Below are 27,273 nucleotides of genomic sequence, written 5' to 3'. Positions count from 1 at the left end.
AGGATGGGTTAAATTGCAGAAACTGAATTTCCCCGAAGAGATTAATAAAGGAAACCTAATTAATGCAAGTTCAGTTATCCTATTCAATATGTGAACATTTCAGTGTAGCATGCAGACATTAACTGTTTATTGGTGTTTCATACATATAAGCTTTTAAGCTCTGTAGTATCGCCTTATAGTGACGGGTCAAACTTATTGCCCCCAAACCACCCCAGGAACAACACGATGGTTTGTTAGTACATTCAGTACTACTCAGTACTGTACCATTGAGACTCAATCCACACTGAACTTGGAGAAACCATTTTTTCAAACATGACTGGTTTGTCCGTTTTCCCACCACTAGCTTGGATTTAATAACAATAGTGCTTTGCATCTGTGCCTCTGGGTGCCCTTGTTTGTCTTTGCGTGCTGTTGTTGGTCTCGTTGCACTTCTTTTTTTTTGTGTGTGTGCAAATAAAACAAGCAAAGAACTGAGACTCATTGTTTGGACCTTATTACCGTAGTAACAGTGAGAAACCAGTGCGTGAGATACAGATACAGAGAACACAACATGGGACACATGACAAATGCATTTATTTGCTTTGCAAGAATAAAGAACATTATCCAATGAGTCATAGTTTAAGGCTACTATATTAAAATATCTACAATATCAACAGCATCAGCACAACAGGACGTGTATCATTAGTTCAGTTTGGAGAGGGTTAACAGAAAGAGGAGTGAGTTCAATTAAGTGTATCCCTCATTGAAATCTTAAAAGCCCGCTTACTGTTATCTTGTGGATTTTCTTATAAGCGAGGGGACTTTGTCATCACTAATCAGTTACTTTAAGAGAACAGAGATGGCGGGCAACCTGGATGAGCGCTTTTTAAATGTTCAACATCATCCTGTTAATATCTAGAATGTTTGAGCTTTCCATTTTGAAAGTCAACAAATGGAGATGTTGTATCTTGTTCACAGTAAGATATGTAAGCATTTTTCTTAACTAAGAAACCTATTTAAGAAGGGGGAATGAATATTAATATTGACATTTGCATGTATTATGTATACCATGGGTTCAGATTTCAAGGTATACTGTGGAGTATTGTGTTCAGTATACTCAGATTTACGAGAATACTTGTGAGAGGAAGATGAAGCTATAATGAAGAAATATATCTTAATATATTGAAATATATATGTATATGTGTGTATAGATATTTAAATATACATATATGTATGTGTATGTGTGTGTGTGTGTGTGTGTGTGTGTGTGTGTGTGTGTGTGTGTGTGTGTGTACAGACACACACACACACACGCACACACACATGGATATACATATGGATATTATCGTGAATAGCATCATACAAGAGCTAGTGCTTACCACCCTTTTCCCTTGACTCTGATTCAACCAAACATTTCATCCACTCAAAAATAAGAAACTAGAACACAGTTCCAGGCTGACTTTGACAAAATGAGATACTCTTTATAAATAGGCAACCTTCATTACCAGAAAGCATCTATAAGACAATCTTTTATATTCCTGAATAATGACTAAAATGGCGATGATGTGTCTTGTAAACCTACGAACACATCACTAAATACTGTTCATTATAAATTATATTGTGCCAAATAATTCGGGGAACAAAAACAAACAACAAGTAATATATATATATATATATAAAAAGTCACAGTTCAGAAATAGAAAAGGCTGGAAAATATTTCTATTGACATCCATGTTATCTTATGATTAGTTTTGTAAACAGCATTTCTTTGTTGAACTGCTGCGAAGCCTATTTTACAGCAAACCAAGTTAACAAAATATTCTTCATATTCAGAACAATTTTCTGGTCATAATGTCAATTCTATGTGCTTTTTCAACCAAAAGGACCACAGCCAATAATGTACCCTTCTAGAAAAAGAGTTTGGTTGCAGTAACTACAAGGGCTGTTTTGAAATTTCAGCAGTGGTGAAATTAAAGTTTAAGGTTGAGATGTAAAAAAAAAAAAGCCCCTTTCATAAGATAAATATGTATTACAGTGAATGCTCATGTGTCTGTATGCTGACTATCGCCTCAGTCCGAGGAGTGTAGATCCCAATCCATGGGATGACAACGTAGAGTCTCTGTCCACTGCTCATCCATTACCTCTGTCAAGCAGAGACTGGGCCAGTTTACTACCACGTCTATGACATGTACAAGGGACTGAATTTCATTTGCTCATTACAGGGCATTCTATAATTAAATGAAGTCAGCATGAATTAAACCCATGCAGCATTCATTGAAAAGTCTCTTTAAGGTTTCGTCTCAGAAATGAACCAGTCCAGAACCTGCTGCTTGTTCTCAGCAATCCATTTAATGTTGGCGTTGGTTCTCTCGATGGACTGTTGCAAGGCCAGCGTCCCAGAGCCGAATCCCACATCAGCGTTATCCACCTGGAACTGCTTCAACTATCACAGCAAACAGACCACAGTGGATATTTTTGTAAATGATTTATATGGTATCAATGCTGTATTGGAGGCAGTCATAGATTTGGGGCAGATTGAGGCAAGATTTCATCACTATACTTGTGAACTGTCTGAGACGTGACCACAAGAAACACAGTGAGTCAAGTTATCCCCCTCTTAGTAACAAAAACTATGACATGCAACTCCCCATCTCAGGAGAAAATGGGGAAAATTTTATTTTATTTTTTTAGATTTTCCCCCCCTTTTCTCCCTATTTGTACTTGGCCAATTACTATATTCTCCGAGCCATCCCGGACACTGCTCCACCCCTTCTGCCGGTCCGAGGAGGGCGTGCCTCCTCCAATACATGTGGAGTTGCCCGCCGCTTCTTTTCACCTGACAGTGAGGAGTTTCACCAGGGGGACATAGCATGTAGGAGGATCACACTATTCCCCCCAGTCCCCCTCCCCCGGACAGGTGCCCCGACTGACCAGAGGGAGCGCTAGTGCAGCAACCAGGACATATACCCACATCCGGCTTCACAGACATGGCCAGTTGTGTCTGTAGGGATGCCCGACCAAGCCGGAGGTAACACGGGGATTTGACCCAGCGATCCCCATGTTGGTAGACAACAGAATAGACCGCTACGTTACCCGGACGTAAAAAACATTTTAAAACATTTCCTCTATATCATATTCATACACACACATTCACATTTTTTCAAATATAAACCAGCGTCAAGGCAATACTATTGTTGAGAAAATTCTCAACCATCTTACCTGTTGCAGCTCAAACGCAGTTGAAAATCTCTCAGTAACTCCGTTGATGAGATTGGAGAAAGAGAAGGATCCACCCCCGTACCTATAAGTGGATACAAGACCAGGACGTAAGCAAGTATGGGACATTTCTATGCAAACGAAATCGATATGAACTATTTCCCATGCTAAATTACTGGATTTCTATACTAAATTGCTGGAAAGACATTTTAAGACACATGTGTATTGACTTGGAGAGTATTAGTACGGGAGAAGAAAAAACAAATCTTTGGCTGTTTTTTATCCTGGTACAAAAGGCATGGTTTTATTGTCTCTTTCATTGCAGTTGTGAAAGCAGATTCTAGATCTTGCATGTGAAAGTAACCAAGAAGAAAGGAAATTATGATAACACTCTAAATTCATCAATATTTCGAGTTTGCGCTCTGCATCCCTGCCTTTCTTTCACTAATTTGAACAAACCAAACCAAACCAGACTTTCACTATTGAGTCCCAATTTCTATCCCTTTTCTCAGTCTCAGCTATTTTGATTTTTAATCTCCATACACTGACAAATGGCATTAATAATACAAATGACATGGTTTCATTCATGAGTTTAAGACAGCAATGTTGCCTTCTTAATCTGGTCAAATTGATTTTGTTTTTGTTTTTGTTTTTTTTGCATTAGCAGTTCCATCGATTGCTTCAGCAGAACCTGGTTGTCAGTGAAGGAGGAAAAGGAACTGAAATGGGTGATTTAAAAAGGATAGTGGGCCCTGTATTTGTTAGAAGCATACATATCTATAAGAATGAAGATTAAAGACAATATAGTTAATAAAGAGTGCTTGTTAGTACGTACTGATTGAAGATGTGTGACCAGCGCGCCCTGACAAAGTCCCAAGCCAGAGACTGACCGATCACATTGCCGGCAATGTAGACAATGGTGGAGGTGGCATCCTGTTTACGGATCATGTCTGGATCAAGAGTATACTCCAGATACCTGAACAAGGGACAAGCAGAAACTCAGACACAATATACAATATAGTGTGTGTGTGTGTGTGTGTGTGTGTGTGTGTGTGTGTGTGTGTGTGTGTGTGTGTGTGTGTGTGTGTGTGTGTGTGTGTGTGTGTGTTTGTCAGTTCAGTTAACCAAGGGGTGTTAACATGGGATGGGTGGAGCATCATAAAGATGGAAGTACTCTGCTATCCCTTACAAAAAAAAGAAGTATACTTGAAGTTTATTTTACTAAGTAAACTTCAAGTAAAGTTCAAGTTCAAGTAAATGTACTGGTAGTATACGTGTAAGTATACTTAAGAATAGTTTGTTTAGTATATCTCTGATTAGTACTTAAAAAGTAAACTGAAAGTATACTCACTGATTTTTAGTTTGAAATAAGTATACTAATAGCACACTTGAATAAACTACTTTTTTTGTACGGGTTGCTTCTATCAATCTATCACTCTGTCGCGATCTATCCATCTGTGTATATATGACAGATCACTAGTTTCACAGTTTCGTATTTCACAGTTATGTGAAAATCACACAACTTCAGCTTTGTTTTGATTAATTTCAAGAAGCATTTAATATTTCATCTTTTCTCATATGGATGCATTTGAACAGACCTGTTGAGGAGCCAGGGCTTTTTTGTGCAGGCCAGTGCATAGCGGAGTTTATCAGCTTCAATAGCAATGGAGGTGTTCTTGAACTGTTTCCAAGCAAATTCCCACTCCGCAGCGCCTCCTTCTGCAATGCCATTGCAGTACACAGTGGAACGCAGGTTGGGGTGAATCCTTGAAAAAGATGGAGATATTTCAGTATTTGCATGGTGAGGACACACAGCTACATGTTAATTAAGATGTGGCTCTATAGTTGATGATAATTTTATAATGATGTACAGTTTAAAAGGTGAGACGCTTAATTACAGGTCAAGTTGGACAATTGCTAGGGGAGAGAAGGAATAGGCTATCATTTCAGGCAGTATGCATAATTTGAATTAGATAGTTACATTACAATCCTTTCTCCAAATATTTAGCTATAATCATATACTATATGAAGGGCAACAAAAGTGCGGTAAATGCTTAGAAATTGTAATATACATTTCTACCTTAACTAGTATCTGACTGACAAATTAAAGTCAATGTTATCATATAACACCAGAGTCCAAGGGAAAAAAGAGGACCTTTTCCTTTAAAATTCATGGTTACTAATAATATGTGGGTAGATTGATTAATGTGGCTTTGATAAGTTCCTCCAATGCTATTACACTGAACTAGCTGACAAACGGAATAATAACGATAGTAATAATAAAGATATTAGTATCAAAATGCTTATATAACTAACTAACTAACCAACTAACCAACTAACTAGCAAACCATTTAACTAACTAACTAACTAACTAGCAACCAATCTAACTAACTAACTAACTAACTACCTACCTACCTAACTAACTAACTAACTAACTCGGCAGATACACGAATATACTCACTGGTGCTTGCCATCCATCCACGCTTTGTACCAGGTCTTTGTCAGATTCAGACACTCCTGGATGCCTGTTTTGCAAGCCATGCTGATAGCATTCACTTGATTATATCTGGGTGGATGAGGAAGGTGGACCAGGACATGAGGACAGAAAACAAGTGGAAATTAAAGAAAGGAGAAGGAATTGATGAGGAGAAATGGGAGAAAAAAGAAGGAGGGGAGGAAGGAGAGGGGGGAATGATTTTGGATGTGAGCAGCAGGAAACAGGAGGCAGCGGGAAAGATGAAGGGAGAAGACGGGACATAGGACAACAAGTAGGACATAAAGAGGTGGAGTAGGATCAAACGTGAAAATTAGGGATTTTTTTTTTGTCTTAGATAAAGAAAAAAAAACTTTTTTCAGGCACAAATTCCTTTAAATACTTGCTGCGTTTTGACAGCTCTACAATATTCTGAAACTTGCTTTTATAATTTTCAATTTATTCTCATACGTAAGAAAAAAACTTGTTTCACCAAATTGTCATATTAATAAGTGGGATATAATAAAGTATTTTCAATGGACAGCAAAAGTCATGTGTCCTAATGTAAAATGTGTTAGAAATGTTAAAAATACAAATACTCTTTCTTGTGGTTCATTACCAACATGACTTGATACACTGAGAAAAACACCAAATTGCACCTGCACACATGACAGTCTATGTCCATGTCTGCATCACCATCACACATGACAGTTTACAGTATGTCAATGTCTGCATCATCTACACACATGGCAGTCTACAGTATGTCCATGTCTGCATCACCTGCACACATGACAGTCTGCAGTATTTCCATGTCTGCATCATCTACACACATGACAGTCTATACAGTATGTCCATGTCTGCATCAGTTAGCTACAACTTTCAGTAACTGTTTTGAAAAGGCATAAAAAGGGAAAAGATGCACTTCACTTGAGATATATTATCACAATGTCTTATATAAAATATCACGTGTTGAGTAGATATTTCAAAATATTTTTTTCTACTGGTGTAAACTGATGGTAGTAATAAGCCCTAAGGAAAAGATCCTTTCAGTTTTTCAGCAATCTGTATTTCACAGGTGGCCCACTTGTCTTTGCGTGTTTGAAAATGTTTAAAGTGTGGGTAAGTTTGCATATTTCTCAGTAAAAGAAGTCTAACGTTATCTCCACTCACTGGTCCATGTGGCCATCGGGTACTTTTTTCCAGCTGTCCGTCATGTTCTTATAGTAGTCAAACAGAGGTCCCACCTGTTTTTTTAGATACGCCTGCGAGAGAGATACAACCAAGCAAAATATACCATGAGATGTTTTGTCAGTTTTTTAATCATGCAACCGGCAGATGAAGTGTACAGTAAGCTGAATAGGAAAATCATCTCATCTTTCTCTCTAATAATCATTTAATTATTTGAATAGTAAGTAAATAAATATTTCTTCATTCATTCATTCATTCATTCATTCATTCCCATGATGGGTTTTTTGACAAAGGCCATACCTGCATGGGTCCATAAACATCGCTGCGGTCGAACATGAGTTCAAAGAAGTCCAGGTTGTTCAGGGCAGACTTCCAGGGTATGTAGCCCCACTCTTTGCTCAGATACTTGGTTGTTTTCAGGGCCAGCACTGTACTGATAAACCTTGCTCTGTGGGCAAACAGGACCACGAAACTAAACACGACTTTCTGGATTTTGCATACCATTTCATTATGGTGCATAGAGCCATCATTATTTTCATTATCATCATTGTCCATGTGTCCATATGATATGACAAGAAATACCTGGCTAGGTTGAAGGCATCATCCACCAGCTGAGCTCTGTTAATCACTGGAATGGCCTATGAATAATAATAATAATAATAATAATAATAATAACAGTAGCAGTAATAATATTTAACATAACAGAATCAACAAGTTGCTCATGATAATGATGTGTTTCAGACAGTTGAGTCTTACTGTATGGTTGGTGTCCAGAACGGCGAGGAGTTTATTCCAGTTGTTCTGGTCGTAGTTGACTCTGTAGTAACCCACCATGTTGAGGTTAGCCAGCACCCAGTCCTTCCCTGGTGCTTTCATGGTCACAACTGTGTCTACAGATTCACCAAAGACAAAACAGGCATTACAGCCAGTCAACATTCAAACTCAAAACACAGCAAAATACTTGTGATTTGCTCACTTTACTTAAACTGTTGAGTTTTGGTTCTTTTATGTCTTAGTTGATTTCAAATTTTGGTAATTCTTTGGGTTAACACTATTTTCATAATTTAATTTCATAATTGTTGCACACCAGAATATTGAAGCTATCATGTTTGATATTTATAGTTTTATTTATTTTGCCTCTCTTTATAGGCTAGCAACAAATTCACACCCATCCCTGACAATTTGTCTCAACCCAATGTCTTGTCTAAATAAAAACATTGCCATTTTTCTGTTAATATATTCTACCTGATTTGCTCTGCAGCCATACTGCTGGTTTCTTCTCTCCAGTTTTCATCCACTTGATTGGAACAATCCACTCATAACTGTGGGAAAATGTATAAATGTGTTATTATCAGTATAGCCTAATTTACTTCAAATATTTGTATAATATGATTCTTCCAAATGCAATATATTTTATCTACCAACATGTATCTATCATTTCTGTTAGCTATATAAAAGGAGGATCTACTAACCTACCAACCTAGGCACTTTATGTCTTTTTTGAGAGAATTTCTACATTTCATTTGGAACATATGCTGAATAAAATGTAATCACTAGTTAAACAAAAACCAAACAAATGAGCAAAAACTATAGATAGATAGATAGATAGATAGATAGATAGATAGATAGATAGATAGATAGATAGATAGATAGATGGACAGAACACTCAATGTGAAATCTTCAGCAAGTGGGAAGATGGGAAAGATCGCCTCCAAAAAAACAAACGAACTGGGAAGACAGGATGAAAGAGACAAAGAAAGGGAGAGAAAAGAGGTCTGGGCAGAGGGTATAGCAGTAGCCTGCAGAAAACAGAAAGTAAGAGAAGCAGGCTAGCAAATGCTCAGAGTGAGAGAGAGAAAATACATACTTGTAGGGAGAAGGTACAGTGACGACGGACTCTGGGTCCAAGAGAAAGTGCTTCTGGGTTACCACTCCACTGGCGGTATCTATTTGAACAACAGGAAAGCCCATCTGAAGCACCCAGCGGTTCATGATCTCATTGACTGTCAGAGGAAGGTTGATGCCACTAGCTACAGCAGCCTGTGGAGGAGAACACACGGGAAGAATATCGTGAAAAAAAAAATCCATGGTAATTGGTTGATACAAAGGCACGTTTTAGAAATTATTATGGATAAACAGGATGAAAAATGTAAAATAAAAAGGCCCTACAGAAAAACTTACTTGCTCAAGGTGGTTAAATAAGTCTGTGTAGACCGTATTCCCAAAGGCAAAAGTAGTCAGGTAGGACTGCAAGGTGGAAAGAAACATTGTTTTGTTGTTTGTATCAGTGGATTAATGATCATTGCATATGCATGTTCTTTCTCATTTTGACACAATTTAGACTTTTTATATTTCTCCAAATACTGCCATCTTTTTTCTATTTTTTTTTAATATATATATAAAAGGAGATGGCAGATGCTCTGCAAAGACACTATACTGAGCACGTGTTGAACATAATGATTCCTGAAGGTGAGAGATATACACTTTCAGTGGGGCGCTCATAGCGTAAATCGCTTTTTCCAAGGATCTCAGTGGTTTTCATCTTCTGCAGACAGCTTAGAAATATCTCACTATGGTATCCTTACATTGAGTCCCTTTGTGAAGACTTCTTCAGTCAGGAAGTCAGACAGCATCCTCAGAACGGACGCCCCCTGAAAAGAAAGGGAACAAGGGGTTGGGAAAGTGAGAGGGATAGGGATGAAGAGAGAATGAAAGGGTAGATGTTATGGGAGGGGAATAGAAGAAAGTGAGAGAAGAAAAAACATAAGATAAAAGTCATTTGAAGCTCACAAGAGGAATCATAGATCGAAGGGTGATTTGTCTTTGTGAAACTGTGACATAAATGACAGGCAAAGCACAAAATCACATGTGCACAAGACTCCATGTGTGCTGAACATCTGGTACCTTGCTGTATGATATGGCATCAAACAGCTCACTGATCTGTTCTGGTCTCTGGATGTCTTCTTCCTTGGAGGACAAGGGGTGAGAGGAGGCAAGTGCATCGACTGCAAATACTCGATGGATGTCTCCAAGCACGATAAGGTCTTTCTGGTGGGAGATAAATAAATAAATATCAATACATTAAACTATTGCTGCTCAGTGAATTGTCTCAGATTTGAGTGGTCCGAGACTGGATTGTTTGGAGATCGATGTCAACACCCAAGATCATTATAAAGAAACCAGCTGCTAGAGCAAATTATTATTTTGGCAAAAAGTTTCCCATTCCCTGAAACGGCTTCACAGTTGACGGGCCCACCGTTTTTCACATAACTGTTTATTCTCATCAATAGCATGTAATCTAAATGACCACATTCAGTTTGTGTGCCATTTGTTTGGTACCAAGACAGTGGACATACTAAGAAGGCAAATCTCCACCTACCAAAGATGTATGTACAAAAAGAATGGTATATCATATTTCAAAACATGAAGGCAATTCTTACCACACCCCATGTAGGTTCAGCGTAGTCTGCTCCCAGGTATTCCACATAGGAGGCAAAGCCTTCATTCAGCCACAAGTCATTCCACCACCTCAGAGTCACCAGATTACCAAACCACTGAGGGGACAGTACAAATAACACATTATCTATCTATCTATCTATCTATCTATCTATCTATCTATCTATCTATCTATCTATCTATCCATTTTTGCTCATTTGTTTGATTTTTGTTTAAATAATTATATGTTATCAGCACATGTTCCAAATGAAATGTAGAATTTCTCTCAAAAAGACATAAAGTGCCTATTTTTCAGATTTATTACTTAAGATGTTAAATACTTTGCACATTAGCCTGCAAAAAATAAAAAATAAAAAAGGACACAAATGGGAGGTGTGACATGTAGGGAAGGCTAAGGACAGTGAGGTGATGCTATTTGCAGCATAAACGCCTACCATGTGAGCCAGCTCATGAGAAATGATGGAAGCAATCTTTTCCTTGTTGGAGTTGGAGGAGAACTTGGGGTCGTAGAGCAGAGCCGTCTCTCTGTATGTGATGAGACCCCAGTTCTCCATGGCTCCAGCATTAAAATCTGGCAGAGCTATCTGATCTGAATGGGGGGAAAAGAAAAACTGGTTTATTAATTAACTAAATTCATTCAAGAGTTAATTACTGATATACATTAACTGCTAGAAGATTGTTTGACTGATATTCAAACCTCTTGTTAGCTGAACAGATAAATTCATCATCCAACCGACGTTAAATTATACAAGCTATCAGATCTGAAGAAACTGACGTTAAGAAGAATTAGACTGAAACTTTTCTCCCACAAGTCAGGATTCTGGTGGCAAAGCAAATTAAGTATGGCACTGAAAAAGTCTCTGGCCGTGATAATGGTTGGCCAATGGTTTTGAGGTGAATAATACCCCCCCCCTTTTTTTCCTCCCCAAGTGTATCCGGCCAATTATCCCACTCTTCCGAGCCGTCCCGGTCGCTGCTTCACCCCCTCTGCCGATCCAGGGAGGGCTGCAGACTACCACATGCCTTCGCCGATACATGTGGAGTCGCCAGCCGCTTCTTTTCACCTGACAGTGAGGAGTTTCGCCAGGGGGTCGTAGCGCGTGGGAGGATCACGCAATTCCCCCCAGTCCCCCCCCCCCACGAACAGGCGCCCCGATGGACCAGAGGAGGCGCTAGTGCAACGACCATGACGCATACCCACATCCGGCTTCCCACCCGCAGACACGGCCAACTGTATCTGCAGGGACGCCTGACCCGAGCCGGAGGCAACACGGGGATTCGAACTGGCGATCCCCGTGAATAATACTTTTCTTTGTGTGTAAATCTTTATTATATTGTCTTTTGTAGACAAAAAGTGCTTCTTTTTACCTCGAGTATAACATAATATTTAAAGGTAGCAACATCTCTCGCTCTTAAGCACAGATCTTGCTCGCTTTATCCGTCTGATGGAGATGATACATGTCTGCCGCTGCCCTCAGTTTCCACGCCTGATTCTGACCCAGCAGCCAGAATATGCTTCGCTGTTACTTAAGTGTCGAGCAGCTCCACTATGGTGTGGCGGAAAGAAGGTGGCAAAGTTTAATCTGCCGGAGAACTTCTGCTTCGGAAGACCAGCGGAGTGGGCGGACTGGAAGACGCCTCACGCGCTAGCGGACAGCTACAAAGTTAGGTAAAGAGGACGGAAGCGTGCAAGTAAGCGCCCTCATCTGTGCGTTAGGTCGCGGGGCAGAACATATATCTAGTTCGTTCACTTTTGAGGAAGGTGAGGACACGGACTACTGGCGGCTGGCCAGTAGATGGCGCTGGGGCGCCGCCTCCTTCAAATGTCAAGAGATGAAAATCTACTTGAACATGTTAAATATAATTTAGTTGTATAATGCAAATAATTATGAAATAAACGTGTTTTTCAGTTTGTGAGCGCCTGTCAGCAGCCATTAAATATTGGTTCCGAATGGTATTTGGTTGATTTCTGTGTGAATACTGTTGCGGGACAGCTCCCTGACATATAGTGACAGACAGACAGTCTGACTAAAGTAACGCGAGACCCTGTTAGCCAATGAGAAGAGACTTAGGAATGCGTGCGTGCTGCCTATTGTTATCCATTGCACAGCACAGCGTGGGTTAGTTGTTATAGTGGTTTACAGACTGTCACACAGTGTTAGCTTAGCATAACGTGTTAGCGATCAGACGTAACATTCCTGACTCCTACACCTCGACTGAGCTGACGCTAGACAGTGACTAACCAGCGACGACCATAATAGAACCAGTAAGAGTGATTACCAGCCCCCAGAGAGAGATCAGAGTGTGCAGCCAGTGACAGTGCGAGTGTCTGCAGAGTGAGACCATCCCAGCCAGGCTAGCCAGCGTCCGTCATCGTCTGCAGACTGCAGGAGCAGTGCAAGGTGGGTTGCTAAACCCGTAGCCTAGCCCGGCTAATTAACGCCAGAGACTGTGTTGTCGCACCATAATTCCCAGCCTCCAACTACTTAATATAAGAACATCTAAACCCAGTCCCGCGACAAGTGGTGTTCAAAAGTGGTGAAATTGGATTGCATTCTGTCTCCATACAGAATAGCGGTGCTATTGCTATTTACGTTAGCGTCCTTGCTAACTAGCAACCGGCTAATTACGTGCAGTAGCACTTTATCAAGGCCATCGTTGCATGTGATCTAGATGATGTTGGAACCTACTGAGGAGATCGAGCACGTGGAGCACGGTGCTGTAGGGGGGGGGAGAGGATAGCGCTGTGGAAAGCGAAATGGAAAAGCAGATGTGTCGTCTAGCCCAAATGTTTGAGCGGTCCCTCCTTAACCAAGAAAAGCAGGAACAATCAATGGAGGAGGTGAAGTGCATGCTTAAAGGGGTACTTGTCGGGCGAGTTGTGCCACATCCCCAACCTCCCGCTGTGCAGCAATTGAGCACGGGACTCCACCCGCTCCCTAGTTCCCCGCAGCCATTCAATGGCTATCAGGAGGGCTTTGATAGTGGCCATGGAGCCAGTCATAGCATTACAACATTGGAGGTGCAGGACATGGAGTTAACTACTCCACTGGTCCCCCGTCCAGACGGACCGGATGTGAGACCCCGTGAATATGCTTTGCCCCCGGGAATGGAGAATGTCGGCCCAGTAGCGGATGGCCGCAACAGAAGTCACCATCCCAAACCCCTTGTCACCAGTACTCCAGCGGAGCGGGGTGGTAGGAGCGCCAGAGCCCGGAACGCATTTCTGGAAGGGAGTCACCATTTCCTGAGCACGCCCAGCCGGGGTGACGCGGCGCCGCCTACTGGTGGTACCGGAGGGCCGCCATCCGTCATAACAAATAGTCCAGTGGTAGGGAACGGTCGGGACCGGAGTAGTAGCTACAGGAGAGAAGTAGGACACGAAAGTGAAGTGAAGCTGCTAGCTACCTACGATGGGAAGGGCGACTGGGACTCCTTTATTGGCCCGTTTGAGAGGATGGCCCGGAAGCGGAATTGGAGCAAGGAAGTCTGCCTGGACATGCTCTACCTGCGACTGCGAGAAGGCGCTATGTCATTCGTTATGGCGCAACCGACTCCTATCCGCGAGGACTACGACAAGCTGGTGGAGCAGCTACGGCGCCGTTTCGGACGAGAAATACCCGAAAGTACTGCCCGCCGTAAACTGAGCGAGGTTCGGCAGGGGAAGGAGACTAGCCTGTCTGAATTTGGAGAGGAAGTACGGAAGCTGGTTACGCTAGCCTATCCAGGGGTCGACGTCGGACTGCAGGAGGAGTTCGCGGCCGAGGCGTTCCTGCGAGGCCTGCGCAACCAAAACATCGCCTACGAAGTCCTGGGCTCCGAACCTAAGACCCTGGCAGACGCCCTCAAGAAGGTAGAAGCCCGAGAATACGACTATCGAGCAACGCTTGGAAGGGAGAGCGAAGCTAAGGGGCGGATTCGCCGAGTGTCATGGGATGATGAGCGTAAAGGGGGAGCGCCAAACCCGACATCGACGGCCACCGGCGCGACGCAGTCCGACCTAAATGCTGACATCAAGGAGTTGAAAGCCGAGGTAGCGGCGCTGCTGCAGGAAATGCGGCGTTCCTGGAAACCGTCCCCCCCGCAGCTGACATCCGACACAGCCGAACAGAAGAAGGAGGAACGGGGCAGAACTCTAGAGCGGCCGGCGAGCAGCACTAATGGGCAGCGGCGTTACCAATCACCGAGTCCGGGCGCCACCCCTAGAGGCTCCTGTTACCAGTGTGGAGGCCAGGGCCACTTCAAACGAGACTGCACCTCCCGCTCACCGAGCCCTCACGTCAAGGAAAAGGCCGATAGCCAGCCAGCACCCCGCATAAACCGAGCAGCAGGAGATGGTCCTAGTCTGGTAGTGCCCATCACGGTCAACAAACTGGAACTCAAGTGCGTTGTGGACACCGGCGCGGAGGCGACCGTCATGTCTGAAGACACCTTCCGTCAGCTGGAGCTAGCTGGTCAGCCAAGTGTGGGGACTGCCGTCCTGAGGAACGCGGAGGAGGGGAAAGAAATGACCGAGACTCCGAAGTATAGAGTCACCATCCGCTTGGGCCGTAAGACCAAGGACTGGGACGTCTACGTCGCACCCATCCGCGACCCCTTTCTCCTGGGTCTGGACTTTATGCTAGCCACCAGAGTCACAGTTTCGGTCGGAGGACAAGTACACGTTGATGGAGAACCGATCGGCACTGTCGTCATAGGCAGGTCGCTAGGAGAGTACACGGTTTCCAGAGTACTGCTGGAGTGCCCCTCGACTTTACCAGCGGAGAGCGAACGCGACGTCTGGGGTCTAGTGGAAGGCCCAAAGCCAGGAATTTCTGCCGTCCTGGAGCCCACTGGCCTTGCAGAAGGAGTCTCTTCAGGCAGTGTAGTAGTCGACGTTGCCAAGAGAGTCCCTGTGCGACTATGCAACTTGTCGCCCCGCGAAGTGACCCTAAGGAGAGGTGTTTGCTTGGGCGTGTTGGTTGAGGCAGAGGAAACCCCGTCCCTAGAGCCGAACCCCACGAACCCGGCGGAGAAGGAACAAGTGTCAGTGCGACGGCTGGAGTCCGCAACAGCCTTGGATCTACCAGACCATCTGTCATCCCTGTATGCAGCCGCCAGTAAGGAGCTCGAAGAGGGGCAGCAGAGAGCCCTACTGCAGCTTCTGGTCAAGCACAAGGAGGTCTTTGCAGCAGCAAACGACGACCTGGGCTGTTTTGATGCTGTCCAGCACCGCATCGACACCGGAGAGGGACGCCCAGTACGCCAGGCAGCCCGCCGCACACCGCTGGGCTTCCAGCAAGAGGAGGAACAGCACCTCCAGGAAATGCTGAAGGCTGGAGTGATAACGCCATCGACGTCTGAGTGGGCTTCACCTGTGGTCCTGGTGAGGAAGAAAGATGGAGGCGTTCGATGGTGTATCGACTACCGAAGACTCAATGAACTGACGCTGAAGGACGCGTACCCGCTTCCAAGGATTGAAGAGTGTCTGGACACCCTGGAAGGCGCAACCGTGTTCTCCACGTTAGACATGCAGAGTGGATACTGGCAAATTGGAGTCCATCCTGCTGACCGATGCAAGACGGCCTTCATTACTCGCTATGGCCTGTACGAGTACGCCCGAATGCCTTTCAGACTCTGCAACGCGCCAGGCACCTTCCAGAGGGCCATGGAGGTTGTCCTGCGCGGGTTGCAGTGGAAGAGCCTCCTCGTGTACCTAGATGACGTCATCGTCATTGGCCGCAGTGTTGAAGATGGATTGAAGAACCTGGCCATCGTCCTCGAGCGGGTCCAAGCCAGCGGGCTCAAGCTCAAGCCCTCAAAGTGTCATCTCCTGCGCAGCGAAGTGCTTTTCCTGGGCCACATAGTGAGCGGACAGGGGATCGCTCCCAACCCCGAGCTGGTGAAGGCAGTGGAAGACTGGAGTCCACCCTCCAACATCACGGAGCTCCAGGCCTTTCTTGGGCTGTGCAACTACTACCGACGCTTCGTCCACAACTTCTCTCTCATCTGCAACCCGCTGTACGAGCTTCAGAGTAAAGGAACAGAGTTCCACTGGACCGATCGCCAGCAGGAGGCGTTCGAGGAGATGAAGAAGAGACTCACATCCACTCCGGTGCTAGCCTACCCCACCAAAGATGGCGAGTTCATCCTCGACACTGACGCCTCAAACACCTGTATAGGCGCGGTGCTCTCGCAGGTCCAAGAGGGGGAGGAAAGGGTTGTCTCCTATGCCAGCGCCCACCTCCAAAAAGTCCAACAACGGTACTGCGTAACTCGCCGGGAGTTGCTGGCCGTAGTCCGGTTCGCCAGACAGTTCCGGCACTACCTGCTCGGACGGCACTTCACCTTGAGAACTGATCACAACAGCCTGACCTGGCTCTTCCGCTTTAAAAGTCCCGAAGGCCAGCTAGCAAGGTGGATTGAGGAGCTTAGCCAGTTCCACTTCAAAATAGAGCATCGAGCAGGAGTCAAGCATGGCAACGCGGATGCACTTTCAAGGGCGCCAGCGCCAACTTGTGACTGCTACCGGGCAGGAGAAAGCCCCGACTCACTGCCCTGCCAAGGCTGCCCGTACTGCCGACGTGAACACCAGAGATGGGCAAGGTTCGACGAGGATGTCGACGACGTGGTCCCCCTGGCGATCCGTAGGACGACGAGGACCCCGGCGAGTACGGATCCGGCGTCAAGACCTTCGACACCCGACCAGAACCCGGTGGACACTGCCGAGCCACCAGTGGACGAGAACTCAAACACTGGGATCCAGTCATCGCCACCCACTGTTAACTGGCTGCCCCAGTATACCGAGAAGGAGCTGGCAGAGTACCAGCGCAGTGACCCTTTGCTGAGGAAGCTTCACGCCTGGAAGGATGGAGGCCAGCTACCGTCTCAAGATGAAGTAGCCCTGGAGGGTCCGGCCGTGCGCAAGTTCTGGTTGTGCTGGGACCATGTGGAACGCCGTGGAGACGTTCTCTATTACCGCTGGGATGAGGGAACCGGCCAAGTCCCTGTCTACCGCCTGATAGTTCCAGCAGCCCTCCAACAAGAAGTCCTGCGTTCTTGCCACTGCCCTCCGCAGTCAGGCCACCTGGGAAGAGAAAAGACGTGCCACCGAGTCAAGCGGGAGTTCTTCTGGGTGGGACTGGCGGACAGCGTCCAACAATTTGTCCGCCGGTGCCCACAGTGGCAAGCCTGCAAGTCTTCCGGGAGGGTCGGCAGAGCTCAGATGCAACTGTTCCAGGCCGGTGCTCCCATGGACAGGGTCCACATAGATGTCGTCGGGCCGTTCCCTATCTCGGCATCCGGGAACAAGTACGTCCTTGTCATGGTGGACCAGTTCACCCGGTGGGTGGAAGTCGCAGCTATCCCTGAACAAACCGCGGAAGTGACTGCGACGAAGCTTCTACAGGAGTTCATCTCCCGGTTCGGGTCGCCCCTAGAAATCCACACAGATCAGGGACGCAACTTTGAAAGCAGCCTATTCCGTGACCTCTGTGAGCTTCTCCAAATAGCCAAAACCAGAACGACTCCTTACCATCCTGCGTCGAATGGCCAAGTTGAGAGGTTTAATCGGACGCTTCTCCAAATGATCCGCTGCTACGTAGAGAAAAACCAGCGTGAGTGGGACAAGAACCTCCACCTCCTCGCCAGCGCATACCGCAGCTCACCCCATGCCCTTACAGGGTATACGCCGAACCAGATGATGCTTGGCCGTGAAGTCCACCAGCCCCAAGGACTCACTCTACGGGTGCAGGAGGCCAACGCCCATCGTAGTCCCCCAGCCGAATATGTTGCTGACCTGGAAGCCAACATGCTAGACATCCACGAACTGGCACGTGAGCGTCTCCGTACATCTCAACTCCGGAGCAAGAAAGACCACGATCTGCGGGCCCGTCAACGCACATTCCACCCCGGAGATCTGGTGTATGTCAGGGACGACGCGCGAAAGAAGGGCCAATCGCCAAAGTTGAAGCCACGGTGGAGAGGCCCGGCACTCATAACAGAGAAGATGGGAAACGTCCTGTACCGTGTCCAAGAGGGCAGGAAGGAGAGAGTCCTCCACCATGACCGACTGTTGCCCTACCTCGCCGAGGAAGTACCCATCTGGATTCAGCGGAGGCGGCACGCACTGCTGCAGATTCCGGCGTCAGGAGAGAACCTGCCGAGTACACCAGGAGAAGACCTCGAGGATCCGGAAACAGAGGCAGCGGACGACAAAGAGATTGAGCGACAGGAGGATATCGGTGGACTGGCGGAGGATCAGGGGTTCGAGAGCGATGACGACCTCGACCTACGTCTGGAAGACGTGTTCCCCGATGAGGAAGATGACACATCGGGCCCCCCCACGGAAGCCCCACGAAAGCCCCATGAAAGCCCCACGAAAGCCCCACGAAAGCCCCATGAAAGCCCCACGAGCGCCCAGGTGTCTCCCTCCTTGTCTCCGCCCTTGGCTGCCAGCAGTTCTCCAGGGGAGCCGACCACTACTCGACGCCGAGAGGCCGCAGCCCGTGTTCCAGGCGGGCAGTCTTCCGCCCCTGACCCAGAGGGAGCCGAAGCAGACGTTGCTGAGCCCCTGCCCCTCCCCACCACTAGACGGGGCAGACCAGTCCGGCCGCCTGCCTGGCTCCGGGACTCTGTTCGAGACTGATCTTGACGGACGTGACTAGTTGACTTAGGGGGTTACTAGGCTAGTCACAGGAGTCCTACTTTAATAGTGACCACCCAACCAGTTTATTTTGACGCCCTTAGTTCCGGGCCTAGTTGTGTGCCGGGTGTTTTGTCCCGGGTGTAATTCCGACTCTAGTTCCCAGAGTTATTTTATCTTTATGTTGAAGGGACTCAACAATCTAAAGGGGGGGTAGTGTTGCGGGACAGCTCCCTGACATATAGTGACAGACAGACAGTCTGACTAAAGTAACGCGAGACCCTGTTAGCCAATGAGAAGAGACTTAGGAATGCGTGCGTGCTGCCTATTGTTATCCATTGCACAGCACAGCGTGGGTTAGTTGTTATAGTGGTTTACAGACTGTCACACAGTGTTAGCTTAGCATAACGTGTTAGCGATCAGACGTAACATTCCTGACTCCTACACCTCGACTGAGCTGACGCTAGACAGTGACTAACCAGCGACGACCATAATAGAACCAGTAAGAGTGATTACCAGCCCCCAGAGAGAGATCAGCGTGTGCAGCCAGTGACAGTGCGAGTGTCTGCAGAGTGAGACCATCCCAGCCAGGCTAGCCAGCGTCCGTCATCGTCTGCAGACTGCAGGAGCAGTGCAAGGTGGGTTGCTAAACCCGTAGCCTAGCCCGGCTAATTAACGCCAGAGACTGTGTTGTCGCACCATAATTCCCAGCCTCCAACTACTTAATATAAGAACATCTAAACCCAGTCCCGCGACAATACATGTACTTCCTGGGTGAGGGGCGCCGGCCAAACGATACCTTATGTAAGCCCTCAAAGTTGCGGCGAGCAGGTGGCCTGAGGCTGCTGTCTAATTGCTTTCTTCAGGTTTTCCATGGGGCGCAGTTCTGTGCGCCCCAGACATCCCCACTTTTATTGGCAGCGAATTGGTATTGGTTTAATGTTTTTTGATCGAATGTGATTGGACAGTTCTCGTGGCTGTCAATCATGTTCACACCCACCACGACGCCTCGTCTCGACTGTCAATCATCCACCGTGTACAAAACCCTGATACAATCTATAGGTTATGTTGTCCTTCTTAATAAGTCTGTGACTGTGTGGACATTAAAGCAGCTGTCAGATGTGCTGCGCCAAGGTAAATTGCGCCCCCCCCCAAACATTTTTAGCACCAGCGGCCATGCACCTACTTCATACCGAAGCGTAACGTCATTCACGAGAGAGCCTGTTTTTACCAGCGGGTGCAGGGGGGAGAGTGGAGACATTTGTTCGCGCTCTTTATGAGCTTTCGGAGCTAAACGCGAGGAGCACATTAGGGACCGAATCGTGGTAGGAATCCAGGATAAGGAACAGACTCGCAAGCTGCAACTCACCCCGAACCTCGCCCTGGAGATGACGGTGCAGGAAGCGCGTTAACTAGAGGAGGTGGAAGACCAGGTTAGCCAGCAAGGTGAGGGGGCATGCGCCCTCCAGGAGGTGGCGCAGGTGCACGCAAAGTACACGAAATGGCAGGAAAAAAAAGACGGGGAGAGGGGCTTCAAAGACAATGGCCGCGGCAAAACGTGCGGTAGATGTGGTAAAGCAATGCCCAAGAAGCAAGATGAATGCCCCGCTGCCAAGTCCACATGCCACAGGTGCAAGAAAACAGGACACTGGGAAAGGATGTGCAAAAGCAAACTGGTGAGTGAAGTCACAGAGGGTGAATGGGGCTGCATCTTACTTTCTGGGCTCAGTTAACAGCACACTCTCAAGCAACCAACGGTGGACTGTACGACTGGACATATAGGTAGCACACCTGTCACGTTCAAAATAGACACTGGGGCCGATGTGTCTGTCATGAGCGAGGGGACCTTCAAAACACTAAAACCAAGGAAAAGGACAACAACTATATGTTTGAGGTCTGTGTTGTCAGAGGAGAGAGCCTGAGCAGTTTACTCAGCCGACCAGTAACACAGGAAATGGGCCTAGTGAACAGAGTTTATGCGGTTCACAGCACCAGAGAGTTTGGCCTGCTCAAGACACAGCCAGTAAAAAGAGTGCTAAGGGAGGATGCACAACCCTATGCAGTCCACACCGCACGCAGGGTCCCCATCCCTCTCATGAAGCCAGTCAAGGAGGAGCTGGAAAGGATGGAAGCCAACGGCATTATTGAGAAGGTGAGCGAGCCCACGGAGTGGTGCGCCCCCATGGTGCCTGCCCCAAAGGAAGTCAGGCAAGGTTTGTATCTACGTAGACTTTAAAAGACTAAACAAAGCTTTTAAGAGGGAGAGATTCATCCTGCCAACGACAGAGGAGATCACAGCTGAACTGAGCGGGTCCACTGTGTGTGGTAAAGCAATGCACAAGAAGCAAGATAATTGCCCCGCAGCCAAGTCCACATGCCACAGGTGCAAGAAAACAGGACATTGGGAAAGGATGTGCGAAAGCAAACCGGTGGGTGAAGTCACAATGTGAAGGGGATGCATCTTACTTCCTGCTGGCTCTTCGGTCTGGAGCTTGTCTTTGCTACCCTCAGTTTCCACACCTGATTCTGACTGATTCTGATTTTGACCAGGCGGGGATTGGGGCAATTATCCTGCTTCATGTGCATTGCTTTACCACATCTACCACATGTTTTGCTGAGGTCATTGTCTTTACAATACATGCTATGGCTCTCAAACACTAAAATAATTTTGATATAGCTTTCACAGCTGTTCTTTAACAGTTATATATCATCCCATTAAATGGTTTGAATTCCATCATTTTGTTTTAACCCAATGCACATGTCATACATCAAGTAAAAAAACAAAAGTATGATGACAAATAACACTGAGGACACGTAGACAGTCCAACACATTGAAAGAAAGTGCAAATGTCAGAAGAAATTGCATAACAGCTGAGCTTCACCAGGTCTGTGGGTATGTTAGTCAGTGATGAAGTTCCCCGTCGAGTCAACATGTTCCCACAGCAAACCGAGATGCATAAAGATACCCCCCCCCCCTTGTAAGTGAATGATAAAGAAATACAATAGGACACATCTCATTTTGTACATCACTGTGGTGTGCTTGGTTTCACTATGAAAATAGGCCTGGACATGAGATTTAATCTATGTCAACTGTACAGGACCCAAATTCAAATCCTGATGGGCTTACCAGATTTAGGTAGAGGATAACTTGTGTTGTAGTACTTCTCAAAGAAGTTGAGGATGGGCCCGGTGACATTCAGGGCATACCCTCCCTGCCCTGCAGCGATAGCCTTCTTCCGAGCAAAGATGCGAATCTGAACACACATCACACATACACAAACCATAAAAAACACAAATTATTTTGCCGTTATTATGCATGTTTACATGGTACCTTGAATTTCTTAGTTAGAGCTTCGTAAGTGTACGCACTGTTAAAAGGTTCTCCGTACATGCCTCACTTCCAACATACCTTTAACACATCTAGCTTGTTTTAAAGCCAACACATTGCATATCTATTTCCAAACTAAAGCATTGAATCAAAATGGTACAGCCTCTGTAGAAGAACAATTATCTGACCTTTTTCTTGGTTTCCATATGGACTAGATGATGTTTTTAAGGGGTAAATGGCTTCCAGCAAATAAAGTATGTTTGGTTATATTATAAACCAAAACTAAAGTTTGTAAGAGGCCAAGCACAAATCATATCTCATGTGGAATATGATCATCAATTAAGAGGGACCAGTGTACATTTTATTTGTGCAAAAAGTAACATTCAGTCAAGTAAAGATTTAGAACTGATACAAAGTCACCAAGCATTCCTAACATGTTTGTATCATCGAAGTTTATAAGATGTATTTATAGTTTGACCACAGGTGTGCTTGTGGTCAAACTATAAATGTGTGTGTGTGTGTGTGTGTGTGTGTGTGTGTGTGTGTGTGTGTGTGTGTGTGTGTGTGTGTGTGTGTGTGTGTGTGTACACACACACACACACACACACACACACACACACACACACACACACGGAAATTTGTGTTTGGTAGATTATTTCTTTGTTGTAACAATGCTTCTTGGCAATAAATCTTATATCAGGCACCTGATTGTCAGCACCTGGGGTACCAGAAGCTCAGAACAAGAGTCAACAGCAACAGCAAAATAAGCTGTTTGGCATTGGCAGAGAAGATTTGGCAATTTTTTCATGGGCGCAACCCACATACTCAGCTCTGCTGCTCATCCCACAAATGCATGTTCCTTACAAATGTGGCACCATTTAAAAGGGAAATAAACAGGCTTTCCAACGGTATAAGATTTATTGCCAAGAAGCATTGTTACAGCAAAGAAATAATCTACCAAACACAAATTTCCTTACTTTTTGTGCTAAGTTTATGTATGTATAGTGTTTCTTCGTTAAAAGCAACAGTCAACAGTAGGAAAAGTGGTCAACAAATAAAGAGCAAAATAATTCAGTGATTCAAGTAAATTCTTTATGAGACAGTGCAAGCCTGTTTCATGCTATAAGCAATCATCAGATGTGTGTGTGTGTGTGTGTGTGTGTGTGTGTGTGTGTGTGTGTGTGTGTGTGTGTGTGTGTGTGTGTGTGTGTGTGTGTGTGTGTGTGTGTGCGCATTGGGTAGAAGGGGCTATTACCAAAACTCTGTCGGTAGTGCTCTCAATGAAGTCGTAGTCACTGACAATAAATGCCAACAAGTATGTGGACATTTTCTCGGTTTGCTCAAATTCAGTGATCATAACCCTCTCACCACCTATGTCTGCAAGGCGTGTTCCTGGGGAAGTGAACAGAAAGACAAAAATGTAAAATGATTTTAATTTGACCTTATCTGACTGGAATTAACTTGATTTGATGTGATGTGACTTGAGTTGATTTAGTTGAAATTATGCAAAATGTTAAAAAAAAGAAGGCTTCCAAGGTTGTAACCTAGACATTCATAATCTTGGGGAGGGAGAAAAAAAATCACCACTTTTTTTTCCTGAAAGACGTGAAACACTTTTTTTGTTGCCAATAGGATGACATGGCATCGTAAGTCAATAAATAGCCACCTAGTGGTACAGAACCCACATTACACAACACAAAATAAAGAATCGTAGAGGACTAGACACAAAGCAGCAGGACAGCACAGGAGACAATAGCCACATGTATAATTTTTATATTTTATATTTTATATTTGATCGACTTTGGTTCTCCTTGCCCACTATGTCCTGTTATCAATTCCACCTTGGTGTTTGTGTGTTTTGTCTTTGTGTGAGAGTTTTTATCCTGGCTGTAAACTAATTTCCCTGCAAGGGACAATAAAGATACTTTGACTTTGACATAACTAAAAAAAAGAGTTAAGACTCTAAATTGCAAAAGACAGGGCAGGGCAATAAACCGGACATATAAAAAAAATATATGATATAACCCTCTCTCAACTGCATGGCTTCACGAGAGAGGAAAAAAAACTAATTAAAACATATACAAGTGCTCTTCCTGGAGTCTCCTACTATAACCCACCTCATGTAAATCTTCATTAGTATGATTACTGATTGTTTAGAGACAAATTTGGGGAGGATTTACACAATATTCATATCTAACCATTATCATATTTAATTCGGGCATATAGATGGTTGAGTATTGTGATTGCTACTGCATGATCATGTTCAGAATATGCATTGATATTTGATTATGCTACTGTCCTCTGGTAAAACCGATGACCACTTCAGTTGAGCACTTACTCCTAATCATGCCATTAGATAGCGCCTTCTTCGCAGGCTCGTGGATCAGAGTGATGTTGAACGTGGCTTTCATAGCAGGCTCGTCAAAGCAGGGGAAAGCCTTTCTTGCATCTGTTGGCTGCATCTGTGTTGTGGCAACAACCCTAAAAGAGGCATATGCAGGGACATTGTTGTTTCGCTTTAAGTCCAATGCAGACTTTGACTTCAGAGGTTTGCAGAAATGCTTAAAACTCTCTCCTGACAGCATCAGTATTACCAGCGGCGCTTTGGTGATTAAAAATGACTACCTTGGGACCCCAGAAATTCAACTCTTGTCGTTTACTTTTACTGTGGCTATAACCTATCCAGCTGATAGCATCTGCTGCTACATAACTGAATTATATTGTCAGGTAGTTAAAATCAGAGCTGCAGTGGTGGTAAAACCAGGTCCAGAAAGCAAAAGTCCAAACCGTGTATTTGCTCCACCTTCGTACTAAATCAGCTGGTTTCATTCCCCTACCTAGCTGAAGAGCCGGTGTAGTACATGGTTGAAGCAAATACATGGTTAGGACTTTTACTCTCTGCACGTGGTTTTTCCACCTCCACCATTGGGCCTCACATAACATTATGTTATTATCAACTTGCCGAAGTGTTGCTGAAATAAAGAGCAAAACTAATACATTAACGCGTTGATAGGCTATAATGAAAGGATCACTGGCTTGAGTCATTAAGGTCCACGCAGCCTCAACAGCCTTCAAGTTAGACTGCAAAATTCAAGAACCATATTATGAATTTTACTACGTATGTGTTATATTTTGAAGTCCTTTAAACTTTAGCTAGCTGGCATTTCTTGGCGTCATAGTGTAAACATTTTACTTTGGCCTTTCTCCTGTAAACTATACCAAGAAACCACTGGGATGCAGTTCAGGATGCAAAGCTACCCTAAGCACAATTCAGTTTGTATTATTTAGCAGAACACCAAATGGACATACTTGTTTTTTCCATCTTCCATGTATTCACTCCTGTAGAAACCCCGCAGGTCATCGGCCAGTTCCCCAGTAAACTTCAAGGAAATCTCGTACATGTAGCCTTTTACCAGTTTGCCATCAAGCTGGATTACCATGTACTGAGTCTCAGCCTTTAGCCATGATGATGTGATGGAGGGGGCAGCCTTCCTGTCACCAACTGTGCTGAGCATGGCAATGTGTCCATCCTTAAATGTGGTGTAGTTGAGCTTGTTGGAGTGGATCAGGATCAGGTCAGTCTCCTCAACACACTGAAACCTCACAGTGGACTCACCTGAAACAACATGGGAGTATCTTAAATTATACAGATTATAAGAAGAAAGGAGAGATTAGGAAGAAAAGGAAAAAAAAGCTATTGTTGTCTCTCGTTCCCTTTTACCTCCCATCCATACATTTGATTTTAGCTCGAAAAAAAAAGAAAAAAAAGGTTTGCAATTAATAGGGAACATGGCTGTATTTACACATTTATAGATACTATGTATATGCTGTTAGAGAGCATCTCACAGACAAGAGGTCTGTTTTTTCATGTTCACAAAAAAGAGCAATTTAATTGACATGGGAGCATTATATGTGAACACATAAACTGAGTGCTGGTGGCGCGTTAAATACTCTGCTCTCAGTTTTATCCTTTTGTTGAAAATAGTGTCAGTACCTTTAATGTTTTTATGGTCTAGCCAGTAGGTAAAGTATGGATACAGTAGATACCTTAAAGTGAATCACAGTAAATGCCAAACTGATGAACAGCTGTCCCAGAAAGGTGAGTCAGTTCATCCGGACACAACGTTTTTCGAGAGAGAAACGCTCCACCGCTCATCTAAGGGACCTCTTCAGTCTCAACTGACTGCAGGTATCCCCACTCTTATAAACAATACAATTTCATAACGACCAAAACCAACCATCGGTTTCATATGCAAATTACTGTGACCAGAGTTACAATGGCCATGTGGACTATTCACAGAGGACTGGGGAATGTTTGCAGTCACAGCACTGTAAGATGGCGACAGGTATTACACAAAGTTTGGTCTCATGTCTGCCTAACAAGGAGAGGTAAAGGCTGCTTCTTCTTCAAATTAGCCACACTTTTTTTTTGTTTAAGTCCAATCAGGGTGTTGCCATTCTGCCTTACCTGTAAAGATGTAAAGTCCCGTTGCCTTGTTTGGAGTCAGCCTGGGCCATAGGGAGACAGTATAGTGATCCGGGACCAGGCTCTTAGGCAGGCGGTACTTGTCCCAAGGTTCATTGGATGGGCTGGGTGTTGTGACAGGAGGTTTGGATGTTGTTGTCTCGTTTGTTGGTGAGACTTCTTCATTAGGTTTTGCCTTTTCTTGGGCATAAACAACCGATAGAGCAATGATGGTGGCCACTGCTCCAACACCGAGGATAAGCAGCACCACCCCAATGGCTTTGCTGATGTAAAAACCTTTCCCCATGTTGTTTGCCGGCCAGGTTCCTGGTTGTGCACTAAGATTGGGTTTGAACAACTTCTATATGTAGCCATGGCTAGAAACTCCCCTCCCATTCAAGGTAATGGATGAGCCATTACCAGTTACACTGTGAATGCAGAGCAAGTGAATAGAAATAATGGGAGAGACTGGGACATTGGCTTTTTATATTCATTGAGATTGACTGACTGTTATTTAGCAGGCAATTTTTGTTATTTTAGCTTGA

General features: G+C 45.0%; 1 protein-coding gene across 1 annotated transcript; it reads right to left on the bottom strand.

The window, feature by feature from the left end:
* Nucleotides 1-556: 556 nt before the first annotated feature.
* LOC130113626 (aminopeptidase N-like) lies at nucleotides 557-27,041 on the bottom strand. The gene is made up of 21 exons (XM_056281176.1): nucleotides 26,732-27,041; nucleotides 25,573-25,879; nucleotides 24,602-24,744; nucleotides 23,519-23,655; nucleotides 22,063-22,189; nucleotides 10,747-10,901; nucleotides 10,297-10,410; nucleotides 9,761-9,904; nucleotides 9,442-9,507; nucleotides 9,038-9,103; nucleotides 8,724-8,896; nucleotides 8,102-8,178; nucleotides 7,613-7,746; nucleotides 7,439-7,494; nucleotides 7,157-7,304; nucleotides 6,839-6,930; nucleotides 5,657-5,761; nucleotides 4,794-4,961; nucleotides 4,031-4,171; nucleotides 3,199-3,280; nucleotides 557-2,422 (listed from the first exon to the last, which is right to left on the bottom strand). Exons 1-21 carry the CDS (start codon nucleotides 27,033-27,035, stop codon nucleotides 2,267-2,269), a joined length of 2,895 nt encoding a protein of 964 aa, XP_056137151.1. The 5' UTR covers nucleotides 27,036-27,041; the 3' UTR covers nucleotides 557-2,266.
* Between the last annotated feature and the right edge of the window lie 232 nt (nucleotides 27,042-27,273).

This window comes from Lampris incognitus, chromosome 6, assembly GCF_029633865.1.
Source record: "Lampris incognitus isolate fLamInc1 chromosome 6, fLamInc1.hap2, whole genome shotgun sequence".
In the NCBI taxonomy this organism is placed as follows: domain Eukaryota; kingdom Metazoa; phylum Chordata; class Actinopteri; order Lampriformes; family Lampridae; genus Lampris; species Lampris incognitus.
Note: the sequence above shows the minus strand (reverse complement) of the source record. Positions and strands in the feature narration are given on the sequence as shown.

What these genes read in the sequence shown, in the direction of transcription:
- LOC130113626 (XM_056281176.1), bottom strand. Translation starts at nt 27,035, where the DNA reads ATGGGGAAAGGTTTTTACATCAGCAAAGCCATTGGGGTGGTGCTGCTT. An exon ending in CTGAACCTACATGGGGTGTG is followed by an intron (nt 9,905 to 10,296) that starts GTAAGAATTGCC and finishes ATCTCCCACCAG; the next exon opens with AAAGACCTTATCGTGCTTGG. An exon ending in ATGCCATATCATACAGCAAG is followed by an intron (nt 9,508 to 9,760) that starts GTACCAGATGTT and finishes CTTTCTTTTCAG; the next exon opens with GGGGCGTCCGTTCTGAGGAT.